This window comes from Pelodiscus sinensis, chromosome 2 (genome assembly GCF_052426305.1).
Source record: "Pelodiscus sinensis isolate ZL-2025 chromosome 2, ASM5242630v1, whole genome shotgun sequence".
In the NCBI taxonomy this organism is placed as follows: Eukaryota; Metazoa; Chordata; order Testudines; family Trionychidae; genus Pelodiscus; species Pelodiscus sinensis.
Window position 1 is genome coordinate 145,282,297 of NC_143053.1, and position 14,682 is coordinate 145,296,978.

A 14,682-nucleotide genomic window follows, 5' to 3' on the forward strand; every position below is an offset into this window, starting at 1 on the left:
CACAAGGAAAAAAAAAATCACCATAGTAGATTTTCCCCCCAATTGCTTCCCTGGGTGCAGCCAGAGCTGGCCTTACCATGAGGCGAACTGAGGTGGCCGCCTCAGGTGCCAGACTGGGGAGGCGCCACTAGGACCCAAAGTGTAGAAAATTGTGTCTGCTGCTGGTGCATATGTAAAAGAGCAGTACCATGAGAGGAGCAGAACAGGTAGAAGGCAGAATTGAGACCTTTCAAAGTTTTGGTCCAAGCGAGGGGGCATGGAGGCGTCATTTGAGCTCCCCACCTAGATGCCAAAATGTTGTGAGACTGCCCTGAGTGCAGCTCTGCTAGCGAGAGCACCAATCCAGATTGGATACTGGTACCAATGAGGGATTAAAGAATTGACAGCCCTCAGCACCTTGTGTAAAGCTGAGCTCCCACAAATGATGCTGCAATCGTGGGAAACTTTAGAGAACACAGCTGAGAACAAGTTGCTGTTCTGGTGCCCTGAACAAACAAGATCATGGATGGAGAGGAGCTCTGCCTAGCTCACATGGCTCTGTGACCTTGAGGGCTTAACTGTTTCCTGAGGGTCACCCAGCCTTCTTCTGCAATCCTCTTCTCTACTCCCTGCCTGCACTGCACCAACACTAGTGCCAAGGCCCTGCCAAAGCAGTAGAGTTTCTGAATGAGTTTCCTTTCTCTACATTTTTGCCAGTGACACTGTGACATGTTACAGGCAGATATGTACCGTCAATAACCCACAGTATATTTTGTAACACTGCCCAGTCAAGATGTCAGTACAGCTCTAATGATTGCCATTCAACACTAGACAGTCAACTGGCGATACCAGAGCTAGGAACTATTTAGTATTCCGTTTTTTCACTTTCCCTAATTTTTTAGAAGTCCTCTGCCATCCTACCCTATTCACTCCATGAGCAAGAGAGAAAGAGAAAGAAAGAGAGAGAAGGAAATACAGAGATAGCTAAGGTTAATTCCATCAGAAACAGCATTCTTTGATTTCAGAAAAGCCAGTTCAGATACAGGTAAGAATAAGAAGTGCCAGATAACGTAAGCTGAAGTCTACTTGACAGCTTAACACAAAAATTAAACACATTTTACCAAAGCATGATTAAAGGTGGTTTTTTTCCCTTTCTAGGGTGTTTTTCAAGAAAAAGATGTTGGATTCCTGCAAAGTGACTTTTACTTGATCTTACAGAGCTAAAAAAAAGAGATTTACCCAGGAGTTTACCACTTCCCAGATGATGGCACACACTCTTTCCTGTCCCTTTACTGTTGGTTACTAAGAAACTCGTTGCAAGTGGAAGCTTTCACTTTTACAATTATGCTTTATTTTTCCTCTATATTTTTAGCTATGTAATAGGACTGTCTTTGGGCCACTGCAATACAATGACACCGGTGACACAAAAATAACCTTTGGACACCACACTTGAAAAATCAGGCCGTAGGAATAAACAGATCCTAAAAGAACAAGCTATAACCCATATATTTCTATACACTTCTATCTGACCAATTAATCCAATAAATATACTGTTTCCAGAAAATAATCTCCCTGTCACATGGAACTCATGGGAAATTATATTCTACAACTCAAATGTTGAGATTAGAAGGGATGTTTTTCTTGTTGCATTGCACTGTTGTTGAAGCATTTCCTTTGTGCTTTATAACACAGCATACCTGGATCATTCAGTAGCATTATCAGGTCAAAGGCTGTGTACCCATTTTTGGCACGTAGATTGACATCAGCTCCTCGACTCAACAGATACTTAACAACTTCTTTATTTCTGTAAGGAAAAAGAAACCTGGTCAAATATGTGACAATGTACTAATGTTCAGTCTCTTCACTCTTATGCCATGCTCTTTTTCCTGAACTAGAATTTATCCTGATATTGCCCAAAGGCACCCAGAATTCTTTCCGAAAATCTGTTTTCTCTCTATGGAAGAATATAAACTAAGTGCAGAAGGCCATATTGAGACATATTTTAGGGTCTTAAGAGATTTATAGTTCTTATGCTGGTCATCTGCTCAAAGCAGAACACCCTTTCATAATCAAAGGTTATTCCTGCATACACATGCTAAAGGGGGAAAAAAGCAGATATATGGACTTTACCAAAACAGAGATAAATGTCACTAAATAAATCAACCACACATCCTCATACACTATTACTATTGTGTTTCTCTTGCACTTTTTTTTATTTAGCTGGTAATTTAAGGGAGTGCATTTAATAAACTGAGATGATTGGAGAGATAATGTTTGTTCAAAATATTATTTATTTAGACTTATTTTTAAATGTACAAAAAAAGACACCTAACAGTCACTCCAGGTGCCTTAAAATTTAAAAACAGCATCAAAACTAAAATAGCAACAAACACAAAGATTTTCCCAACAAAACTCAGCTCCCCACAAAAACAACCACCCATTCACAATCAGCTAATATCAGCCCGAGTGAACAAAAACAGCATGCCTTAAAGATCAAGGATTTTGAGTTTTTTAGACTCAAGGGATGAGTGAACAGGTACCAAAGATGTAGGAGAATTGCACAGAATGCTCTGTCAGCAGGATGGCATCACCCTTTAAATTGAAATTTAAATGTCTAAAAATAAATGTCTAAAAATAGTGGGAGATGGATCCCAAATTAAGTTTTGGGGTTGGAGCTAGCAATCGTATGCTACCTTCTCTAACTGACAACACTATTTCTGACATTCCAACATACACAGAAACTTCTGATCTACCAATAAAATCAACCAGCTAAACAAATTGGGTCTCTCTCTCTCTGTGTGTGTGTGTGTGTGTGTGTGTGTGTGTGTGTGTGTGTGTGTGTGTGTGTGTGTGTGTGTATATATATATATACACACACACACACACATAGAAAGAGAGAGAGAGAAACAAATTCTGTTCACCACAATAACTCATGTGCTATAACTCCCATCACTGCTCCCCTTACTCCATGAAAATGAGCCTCCTCCTTCTGCCCCACCCCAGGACTCAGGCTTCTCCAGTTCTGCCTTTCTCCCCTTGCTGGACCATAGCCTCCATTTTTCCTAACTTCCTAGGTCACAAGCCTCTACCTACTGCCTTGCTGAAGTCACAGTCCAGCCAGTTTCTTCTCCGTGCCTCACCTTTTCCACCCAGGACCATCTGATATTGCTCCTGAGAAGGGTGGGGAGTAGGGATGTAAAATCACATTTAATTGGTTAACCAGATAGACATAGTGTTTAACCGGTTAACCAATTAAAGGGGGGATGGGCAGTGGGGCTGACGGCTCTGGTTCCTGCCCCCTGCGCAGAGCTGCTGCTTCCGACACCACTTAGGCTGTGTCCAGACTCAGGGTTTTTTTAAAAAAAAGTAGCCTTTTTTCGAAAAAACTTCCCCTGCGTCTAGACTGCAGCCGCGTTCTTTCGAAATTAAATCGAAAGAACGCGGCTTTTCTTTCGACGGCAGTAAACATCATTGCACGAGGAAGAACGCCTTTTTTCAAAAGTGCTCTTTCGAAAAAAGGCGTTCTTGAAAGCAAACAGGGCTTTTTAGAAAGAGAGCATCCAGACTCACTTCTTTCTTTCGAAAAAGCGGCTTGCTTTTTTGAAAGTTCTGCGTGCAGTCTAGACACTCTCTTTCGAAAGAGGCTTTTTCAAAAGTATCTTTCGAAAAAGCCTCTTTTGAAAGAGGCTTGCAGTCTAGACATAGCCCAAGGGACTGCTTCCGGGTACCAGTTAACCATTGCCTGGTAAGCATCATCCATTAAGGATGATGCTTACTGGGTAACCAGTTACCTGTTCACATTCCTAGTGGGGAGCACCTCTATATGGAAGATATTCTGATTCTGTAAGGCTAAAGATTTGCAGCCCCAAAAGGGACTTTGGAAAGGCAACCTTTCAGCCTGTGCCACTTTCAGCAACATCCTACTCACAGTGGAGTGAGTTTCACAAGGCATAAGGGAGCGGTCGACAAAGGCTTCCCCTGTCGACCGATCCACATCTTAACTGCCGCGCTGTGTCAACAATCAGCTTAGCCGGCACAGCGCAGCGGCCATGTTTATTTTAATGAAGCCAGGGATATTTAAATCCCGGCTTCTTTGATTATGTCGGGTAGCCTAGTTTACATGTCTCTGTCGGCAGAGGCATGTAGTCTAGACATACCCTAATTAATTACTTTTGTGCCCATACCTAGGGAGTAGAATAAATTCTCTCCTACCAAAAATCTCTTACCCGTGGTATGTGGCCTGCATTAGGGCTGTCCAGCCATGAACATTATCTTGTTTGTCGATGTCAGCATTTCTTTCAACAAGCAGCTGTACAACAGCTAACTGTCCAGTTACTGCTGCAATCATCAGTGGAGAAGCACCATCACTATTAATAATATTAATTTGATTTGGGTGTTCATCTGCAATCTCTTTAACCAACTGAAAATTTCCTATGAAGAAAATCACAAAAAATACAATATTGTATATTAGGAATAAACAATTTCTCAGCATCTAATTTAATATATATTTTAATGTGCTAACATTGACACCAAAAAATGTCTTTATTTAAAAGGAAAAATAAATAATTAAAATATGTATTGCCTTTAAAATGTGATATTGTACGATGAAAACTAAATGAAATGGCAATATCAACAGAAATATAATTCCTGCTTATACACTATAGTTCCATCTACACAATTGCAAAATTTCAAGTTTAAATGTTACAGCTAAGAACTTGTAGTGCTATTTGTTCCTTCAACTGATCAATACATCTTTCCTGTTCTGCATAAACTGGCAGATTGGATCTACACAAAGCAATTCATTCAGTCTTCTCCTGGAATACATTACAGCATTATCCCATAATTATGCCCCACAGCACTATTTCATAATTCCAACGATAAATCCCTACAGCAGTCGTATAAAATGTGTACATTAACCATTATGGAGACATTTGTACTGACTCTGTAGTTAGTGTTGCACTTTGACTTGCACTTAAAACAATCCAAAATCCTGTTTCACTTTCATGATTGTTAACCACTGTGGCCTTATTACTTCTGCTGTTCTGAACAAATTTAAGAAGATACTGAGGGGAAAATGGGAAGATGGATGGATTGCATGAATGTAGGGAAGCGACATCTGTGAAGAACTCCAGTTATTGGCAAATATCATTTCCCCTTTTGTCAGGATAGTTTCAAACCATTTCCAGCACTGCTAGTTTAACAAGCAATACAAACTCCAGAGATGGTGGGCTGAAGAGTTTTTAATTGAAAATAAATTATAAAAGCACTCTCCCAAACCTAGCATCAGATCTGGAGGGAAGTCTAGGTATAAGCATTTTGTGCACATAACTCAGGTTCTCAGTTTGAGAAGGTACTTCCTGCTGAATTAGCCCAAAGTCTCTCTAACTTGAGAACACTAGCTAAAATGCAAATAAGTCCCTGTGCACAATCTAATCCATCTGGACAGATATTGAAAAGCCATGATATTTCACTTACAATGTTCCTCATATGCAGTAAAAAAACCCTCCCAAAACCTAAGTGATTTTCTAAACATCCTAAATTTATCTGTGTAATAACTTAAAGGGTACGTCTAGACTACATGCCTCTGACGACAGAGGCATGTAGATTAGGCTACCCGACACAGTAAAATGAAGCGGCGATTTAAATAATCGCCGCTTCATTTAAATTTACATGGCTGCCGCGCTGAGCCGACAAACAGCTGATCAGCTGTTTGTCGGCTCAGCGCGATAGTCTGGACGCTCCCCTGCCGACATCAAAGGTATTTGTCGACCACCCAGGTATGCCTCATCCCAGGAGGCATACCTGGGTGGTCGACAAATACCTTTGATGTCGGCACGGGAGCGTCCAGACTATCGCGCTGAGCCGACAAACAGCTGATCAGCTGTTTGTCGGCTCAGCGCGGCAGCCATGTAAATTTAAATGAAGCGGCGATTATTTAAATCGCCGCTTCATTTTACTGTGTCGGGTAGCCTAATCTACATGCCTCTGTCGCCAGAGGCATGTAGTCTAGACGTACCCAAAGCTCTCTTAAAATCTACAGCGTAAAGCCTAACTTCTTTATCATGTGCATGAGGCTTATAGGAAACACACCAGTACAAAGTTAATTATCTTGTGAAGGTCCTGGAGTGGGTATGTATAATAATGAGGGTTTTGTGAAAAACGGGGAATGGAGGTTGAGGTACAAGACTTTAGAGTTTACTAACTCTCCTTGCTCACATCACTATCATCAGGAAGCCTCCTTTTATAGATAGGTTAGTGAGCAGCAGATCCCAGATGGTACCTGGAGCCTTGGTAGAAAAACATTAACTAGACCCTTCAAGAACCTTTTCATTGTTAAGTGCCAAAATACTCTCCTGTTGCTGCTCCTCTTTGCTTGAAGGCACTGTACCTTACATATATGTTGTCCAGAATGACCTAAACCAAACCACCTCAGATCTGCAAAAGAAAGGTAAACGATCCCCGACAGCAGGGATAAGAGATTTTGTGCTACTGCATCTCTGGCATTATCCATTTGAATATTGGTGTTTTAAGATGACTGATCTTCAGATCTTCGTTACTATGTCAGATAGCATCACAAGCTGCTCTTCTAAAAAGTCACTGGTCTCTAAAGGTTTGGGGATTCGCAGGCTATCTAATCTGGATATGTCCCTCGTCTTATAGGTCAAATAGATTAACTACAAAGACTTTAAGTGTATTTTTTCTGCACTTGAATTGAGAAATGAGAAATATAGCTATATCACTTACTAATTAGTATTTTGTGAACCACGTTGGTGGGCCCAAGTGAAATAGCATGGAGCAAATGGTGTCAGCTAGCCATGTTATTATGATGTAAACTAGGTGAATCATTGTGCATGAATGATTGACTGCTGACTTCTGCTGATCAATATGATGCTGAAATATTGTAATTTATCTGTTTTGACTTTGTTTGGGTAGATGATTTGCTGTGTACACTGAATTTTAAATTCTTGTCTGCTTATCTTTCTAGTCACTGGTGGGTTCTTCCTCTGTACACTAATTCTTGATAAGATTTGTATCCGAGAAGGGTGTATATAGATGGTCAGTCCAAAAATGCCTAAGTCTCTTCATGTATTGATGGAGTCTCCAGACTCAAAGCTTTGCCCATGTTGATAGTCATGCCCTGAAATTGCTGAAGTCTCCTGGAGACATGGAAGATACTCCAGTTTTGTCATCTAGAGAAGCTGATTGTCAATACCAGTTGTGACATCAGCACCCAGCCCCTCATCCTCTGACAGCCTGGTCATCAGTCTCAGTCAGGCCAAAAGGTAGATTAATCTAGTGACACATCATCTAGTCTACTGACAAGAACTGAGGGACTATATACAAACTTTGAAAAAACTGACAGGATCAGCATGGCACAGCTCTTGTTACAGTACTGTGCTCCTGTAACATTGCAAGAAAAATTCTTAATGACTGTCACCTCATCCACCCTGGTATTTGCTTGTGACTGAATCCTGAAAATGTCAGAGTGGATTTCTCATTTTGGTGTCCTCCCAGTGTGTCAAAGAAATCATAGGCAGTAAATGTCTCTGATAACTTGTCAGAACCTCTCATTTTGAGTCCTTTGATTCTCTAAGCACTGGAGTAGCTTTTCTTTATCTAAATAGTAAGGAAGGGACAAAGTAGCCTATGCAATAAGAAGAGGTCCTGAAACATATGCCCATGTATCAGAGGCTTAGTATGAGGTCTGCAGCCTGAGCTAAGGTAGACAACACTTTTCTGATATAAGGCAAAGTTAAGTTGTGAGCAAGAGGCTGGCCCAATTCACAGAATCTGGCAAAAACTGGGCTGATATTGCAGAAACACACATTCCTAAGTAGCACTAGGCTAAAAAACATACACACAAACACATTCCAGAAGAGTGGTACCAGAACACCTCAGTGCCAGCACATTCCCCAAAGATAAAGGGGCATGCTGACTCATCTGAAATGGATGACAACGTGATGGATAGTAATGTTTTGACTGAACATAAGGCAAGGAGTTGCAGTGGCACCCTGCTACGCCAATGTAACTTGTTTGCATTGGTGTATAAAGATGTATCTCAGAGGCAGCCTCTTTGTCTGGCTGAAAGAAGAATGGAAAGTCCCACTATTCACTGAGCCAGTCCATTGTCATGAGTTTACATGTGTCTGTATGATAGTAACCATTGAGCCGGGGCAAGAGCATGGTGCTTCATCGACAATAAGCCTGACCAAGTTCTTTAACTGAATACCGAGTCTGTGGATTTATTGAGCAGTTCGACCAAAATCTGCTGTCTCAGTTATCTCCACAGAGCTGGGATAGCACACTGAAAGAACGAACACACACACGAACACACACACACTTGTTAACAGCCTGTAACTACACACACACACACACACACACACACACACACACACACACACACACACACACGTTAACAGCCTGTAACTACAATACACATGGTCTCAATTTCCTATATTAGCAAGGAAGTCTGCACTGCAGTCTCAAGAAACAGATGTGGTGGAGAATTGTTTTAATGCTTACCCATTTTCAAAGCATGAAAGACATCAGGTTGCCTCTTGTCGTTATCTGAGAAAATACAAATATCTGTATTAAAACTGGAGATGTGTAGGCAAAAATTTGCATTACAATTAGTTTAGCAAAAAAAGAACACCCCTAAAAATATATTCTACATATAATTATCTTATTCCGGAATGTACATTTGGGCTTCTATTTGATCAGTAAAGAAGAAGGCACAGAAAAAATTAATATGAGCCCTATGGGAGCACAGTCTCATCTGCAGGATTCTCAGTGTAGGATCAAAACCACAGACTTTAAAAAGAATTATTAGAGGTATTTGCCACCCAACATCTATTCTGTTTAAGGAAAATAACTCTTTAAATATATACAGTAATATGTCTGGAAGAGTAAAATTCCTGCTAAAGGATGACATTCACTTCATGGGGCCTACAATATGATTCAAAGCATTAGTGTGAATTTCAGGAATAAAATGTGAACTTCTGCACTGGGGGCAAATACTCCCCAAAGTACATGTCTACTCTGAAGCATAACTCAAGAATAGCTTTGTGAGGTTCCATTTTCATTTCTACTCATAGATTTCCACACCAAATTTGCTCAGTTCACATAAACATTATTTTTCTAACCCCCGACCCCTCCATTCCCAAGGCCTTCATATTCATACTTATCAATGATAAAAGAACATAAGAAGGGCCACGCTGGGTCAAACCAATGATCCATTTGGCTTAGTGTCCTGACTTGCGATAGTGGTCAAATGCTTCAGGTGAGATGCTTCACAAAGAATGAACAAGGCAATTATCAGGTGATCCATCCCCAGCTGTACAGTCCAAGCATTGGACAGTCAGAGGATAATAATTCTGCAAATGAAATTATTCTAATTTTAGATTTTTTAGGGCACTGACATTATCTTCATAAATCTCTGTGAAGTTTCAAGGAACTGTTGGTATCATATTAAGGGGAAAAGTAATATATTCTGCTATATGTATACAAGTCAGAAAATAAATCCAGCTTCATCTTCCAAAGCATTATGGGCATTTCAGTACTAACAGGAGTAAAAAGTAATGACGTATTTTAAACTAAATATAGAAATGGTGGACAGAACTACCAAGTCAGAAGTTGTCATTTTTACTCAGTTTTCTGTCCATAACTGGACTTTGCAGGAAGTAATTCCAAAATACTAAGTAGAATCAAATGCTAAGAGGAGAATCCAAAGGAAGAAGGAGAATTCCTGATCCTAGTCTCATGCATTAGAAGAAATTCTGTAGGATAACTTGTAGGCAAAGAGACAGAAAGGACAAACCCAGAGTCAGAAAATAACTGGAATAGGGGACGCCTTGCACCTGTAGAGTGAAAGTCTCTATAGAAAGTCATCTGCAAAGAACAGCAGATGGCTGGGAGGAAACCTTAGCTGGGGACTCACTGGACAATGTGCTACAAGGACTGTGAAGCCCTGAAGACAAAGGTTAAGGCAACGTCCCTGAGAGGCAGTCAGACCATTTTGGGTTGTTTTGTTTTTGTCTTAATTTTGTGGATTAAAAAAAACCCAGAGAAGAAAACTTGATGTCTGCTGTTATGTAGGGGGTGAGTTCTCCTTCCCTCACCTGGTACATCAGCCAGCCAGATTACAGCATATTAGCAGATACCCATCTAAGGGCTGCAGAATTAATGTGAGTCTCCCTATCTGCTGCCTTGACTCTTGAGAGAAATGCCCTTTATGCCTGAGTATAGAACTAGATCCCAGTTTATGGCAAAAATTAAGTCCTTGTCTTATATCAATCACCTCCTTGGCCAATATAAAAATTTTGATAGCATAATTTCTTGCACTCAGTAATTCCTGAATCAGACAGAATTTGTGGATAAGCTACAGTAGATATTTTAGAAAAATATTCAATCTTGCTTTAAAGACTTCAATTGATGAAGAATTTAACACATTCTTTATTAGTCTTTTCCAAAATGAATTATTTGCTTTGTTAAAAACTGTCTTATTTCCTTTTAGATATTCCAGTCCAATATTACCATGCCTTTGCCTACTAAACTGAAGAGACCTCTAGTGTAAGATTTCTTGTCCCTATCAGGATGTATTTAAATTTTGATCAAGTCATCTCTTAACCTTTTCTTTGTTAAACTAATAAAACTGAGCTCCTTTAGTATGTCACTGGAAGGCACGATTTCTAGACTTGAATCATTCTCATAATTCTTCTCTGGATTGCCTCAAATTTGTCAATGTCTTTGCCCCTTTGAAAAAATCATTTTATTTTCCCCCTAAAAGAGTGCACACAGCATCCCATCTTCAACAATGAAATGTTTCATTTTAATTTTTCAAGTCAAATTCTGTCTTGTTGCCCTAAAACTATGGACATAGCAACATACCTCCATGTTATTTAGAAGAAACCTGCTTGCAGACACATGGCATGTTTGCCAAAAGTGAGTAAATCCACTCCAAAAACATCTAGATGACGAGCCCTCTGGGACAACTGGCATTGGACATGCTATTGTGCTACAGCGGGATGGGCAATAAGCAGCTAGTGGGCCAGACAAGGTTATTTACCTGCACGTCCGAAGGTACAGCCGTTTGTGGCTTTCGCTGCCCATAGATCGCCTTTTCCAAACAAGCAGAGCTACAAGAAGCAATGTAACAGTCCACACCGCTTCCCACAGCACCTATTGGCTAGGAATAGTGATCCATGGCCAAAAGGAGCTGCAAATGTCCATATCTGCAGACGTGTGAGTAAATAAAGCATTGGTGGCTGGTCAGGGGCTAACCTTAGCGAACCGCCTCCACTCCAGGGCTAGAGAGACTTTTGGACTGACCCAGTATGTCCATTCTTATGTTCTTAGCTCTGTGCCTCACAGAATAAAATGTACATTAATAACTACTTTTTTGGTTCTTATGTCTCCAAAATGTCTAAACTAAACCCTGCAGAAAAGAAGCCAAAAGAATAGTAGCCCATACCTGTCTGGGGTCTGACAGTTGTTACTGATTCCAGATAATCTTTCATGTCTTTATGTTTGAAGCCAATGGAGATTTCAAAAGATGTTTTATGCAGCACATTTAGATGATTAGGATTGGCTCCCTTGTCCACGAGCTGTTGTGCCACACTCAGCTTTCCACTAACTGCTGCCAGCATTAGAGGACTCCAGCCCACTGTCTTCAAAGAGTAATTACAATCAGCTCCCCAGTCCAGTAGTAAATGCACCACTGCTTCATGTCCATGTTGGGCAGCTGCTATTAGTGGTATTATATCTGGCAGTTCCTCTTTGCTGTTCTCAACGAAACTGGTATTAAAATGGTCATAATTATCAACAAAAGCTCCAGATTCCAGCAACAATTTCACCACACTGACATGGCCACCTCTAGAAGCCATTGTAAGTACACTGGCTCCCAGTTTATTCTGTGCATTCAGATCAGCACCATTCTCCAACAAGATGTGGGCCACAGTTAGATGTCCAAACCTTAAAAGAAAGCAAAAGAATTGAAAAGAGATACCAGTTTTTCTGTAATAAATATCTTTTACAGACAGCATGTGAGAAAATTTTGCTACAACAGTTATTTGGTATGCTCAACTTCCCTACTGTACCTACGGCAATTGAAAATGTACCATGTGTACTTAAGACTATCACTGCAGCCCAACCCCCATCCTTTGAAATTAGGTTTTAAAAGAATCAACAGAACTATAAGGATCTGGACAAAACCCAAATATCCTAGATCAAGAAGGTATTTAAGTATACATATAATTTAAAAAGTGAATAATCCCATGTGCAGGGTTGGGGCCATAGACAGCTGTGATAAATGCTATAGTAAACTCTATGACTGATAAAGTGTATGAAATCTGATTCTATTTATTGAATGTTATAAACTGTTTTCTATTTTGTCCTGTGAAACGTTTAGAGAAATTAGGGAAAGCCCACTGAAACAGGACTTTTTTCATGATTTCAGTAGACCAAACATCTGACCTCCTCAGTCAAGATTTCCTAACCAAAGGAACAGTAACAAATAAAATAAACTTTTAGGCATCTTTTATTCCCATAGGAGATGATGCTCAATAGTTGCTTTTATTTGTATGCTGCTTTTAAAAATACATACAGGCTACGTCTACACTGGAATGATTTTCCGGAAATACTTTTAATGGAAAAGTTTTCCGTTAAAAGCATTTTCGGAAAAGCGCGTCTAGATTGGCAGGGCGCTTTTCCGCAAAAGCACTTTTTGCAGAAAAGCGTCCGTGGCCAATCTAGACGCGTTTTTCTGCAAAAAAGCCCCGATCGCCATTTTCGCGATCGGGGCTTTTTTGCAGAAAAGAAATCTCTGCTGTCTACACTGGCCCTTTTGCGCAAAAGTCTTTCGGAAAAAGACTTTTGCCCGAACGGGAGCAGCATAGTATTTCCGCAAAAGCGCTGACAATCTTACATGAGATCATCAGTACTTTTGCGGAAATTCAAGCGCCCAGTGTAGACAGCTGGCAAGTTTTTCCGCAAAAGCAGATGATTTTGCGGAAAAACTTGCCAGTCTAGACACAGCCACATAGTGCAGTTATTCAGTGGTATTAGTTGTAATTTGATGACATTTATAAATTGCTATGGTGACCTGCCCACTATTTATCATAATTATAAACTAAAGGACAATGGGAAAAGGAAATGTACTAACATTAAATTCTAACATTTATTCAATTTCACATTTGACATGCCTTTCCTCACCAGCAAAACAATCATTTCTTGCAAGCAATGTGATTGTTTAAACTGGTATTTTAAAATAGCTTAAAGCAAGAGTTTGAATGATCAAAACCAGAACGCCTTCTCTGTCCAGAGTGCACAACGATTCTCCCAAAGGACCGGACCTGTAATACTTTGACTACTCGGGGAGGGAACTGGCTGCTTGTTTCTTATGAGCAAGAGCCACGAGGATGTGGAGGGAGGAACAGGCACACTCGTCTAGCAGCCGTGTACAAATGATGATGCTCAGGAAGAAACAACTCCGCTCTGTGCCAGCCACGGCCGACGTTTCCTCTGCTCTCCAGCAGGGCACAGGGCTTTGCTTTGTTTTCTAACTCGCTCCCTTGAAATGAAGAAACAGGCTGGGTGGTTACCCTCACAGCCAAGCCACGCCCGAGCAGCCCGGGGTGCTGCTGGAAGAGGCGTTGCTCAGCCCACTGCCGAACCCCTGCGCCCTACCAGCTCTCACGCCCCAGCCTGCTGAGAGGGGGCAGGCCCCACCGGGCCACGGCTGCAAGCCAGGGCGCCGGAGCATGCTCAGTGGCGGCCGGGGAGCGGATGCGGGCAGCGCCCGGCCCTACCTGGCCGCCTGCATGAGCGGGCTCCAGCCGTAGTGGTTCCGACTCTGCACCGAGGCCCCTTTGCGCAGCAGGAACCGCACCAGCTGCTCGTGGCCCCCAGCCGAGGCGAACTGCAGCCCGGTGTTGCCGGCCTCGTCCGTGCAATCCACTGGCACCGAAGGGGGAGGCGCTGCCGCTTCCCCGGCTCCGGGCTCCGCCGCCGCCTCCTCCGCCCCGCAAGCGGAGCCGCCCGCCGCCTCCGCGCCGCCCCCGGGCAGCCCCAGGAGGCGCCGGGCGCTCTCGTAGTCCCCCTGCTCGCAGGCGCGGAGAAAGAGCTGGACCTGGGTGGGAACCCCGCATTCCCCCATCGGCAGCGCCGGCCGCGGCGTGCGAGCCCCGCGCAGCCGCCGCCTCCGACCCCTGCCTGCGCCCCCGGCATGGGCCTCGCTGCCCTGGAAGGAGAGAGAGCTCGGCGCTCCGCCCGCGGAAGGGCGGCCGGTCTCATGTTACACCCCGCTCCCGTCCCCGGCTGCTCCGGCAGCAGTTCCTTCCCGCGCGCGGGCCCCGTCCTGGAGACACGCCTGGGCAATTGCAGTGACTGATGTGGGAAGGGCTCTCAATGGCTTATAGAACCATAGAGCTGGAAGAGACCTCAGGAGGTCATCAAGTCCAGCCCCCTGCCCAAGGCAGGACCAATCCCAATTAAATCAACCCAGCCAGGGCTTTGTCAAGCCCAGACTTAAACACCTCTAGGGATGGAGACTCCACTACTTCCCTAGGTAACCCAGTCCAGTGCTTCACCACTCTCCTAGTGAAATAGTTTTTCCTAATATCCAACCTGGACCTCTCCCACCGCAACTTGAGACCATTGCTCCTTGTTCTGCCATCTGTCATTACTGAGAACAGCCTTTCTCCATCC

General features: G+C 42.5%; 1 protein-coding gene across 2 annotated transcripts in view; it reads right to left on the bottom strand.

Annotated features, from left to right (window-relative positions):
* ANKS6 (ankyrin repeat and sterile alpha motif domain containing 6) overlaps nt 1–14,258 on the bottom strand; it is a 48,285-nt gene extending 34,027 nt beyond the window's left edge. The window contains exons 1-5 of one of the 2 annotated variants that reach the window (XM_075921528.2): nt 13,785–14,258; nt 11,450–11,949; nt 8,503–8,547; nt 4,206–4,410; nt 1,677–1,783 (exon numbers count right to left, since the gene is read on the bottom strand). In XM_075921528.2, coding sequence (XP_075777643.2) covers nt 1,677–1,783; nt 4,206–4,410; nt 8,503–8,547; nt 11,450–11,949; nt 13,785–14,131 — 1,204 coding nt within the window. In that variant the 5' untranslated portion in view covers nt 14,132–14,258. The remainder of the gene's footprint in view (nt 1–1,676; nt 1,784–4,205; nt 4,411–8,502; nt 8,548–11,449; nt 11,950–13,784) is intronic. The other variant, XM_075921527.2, reaches the window with a different exon arrangement.
* Between the last annotated feature and the right edge of the window lie 424 nt (nt 14,259–14,682).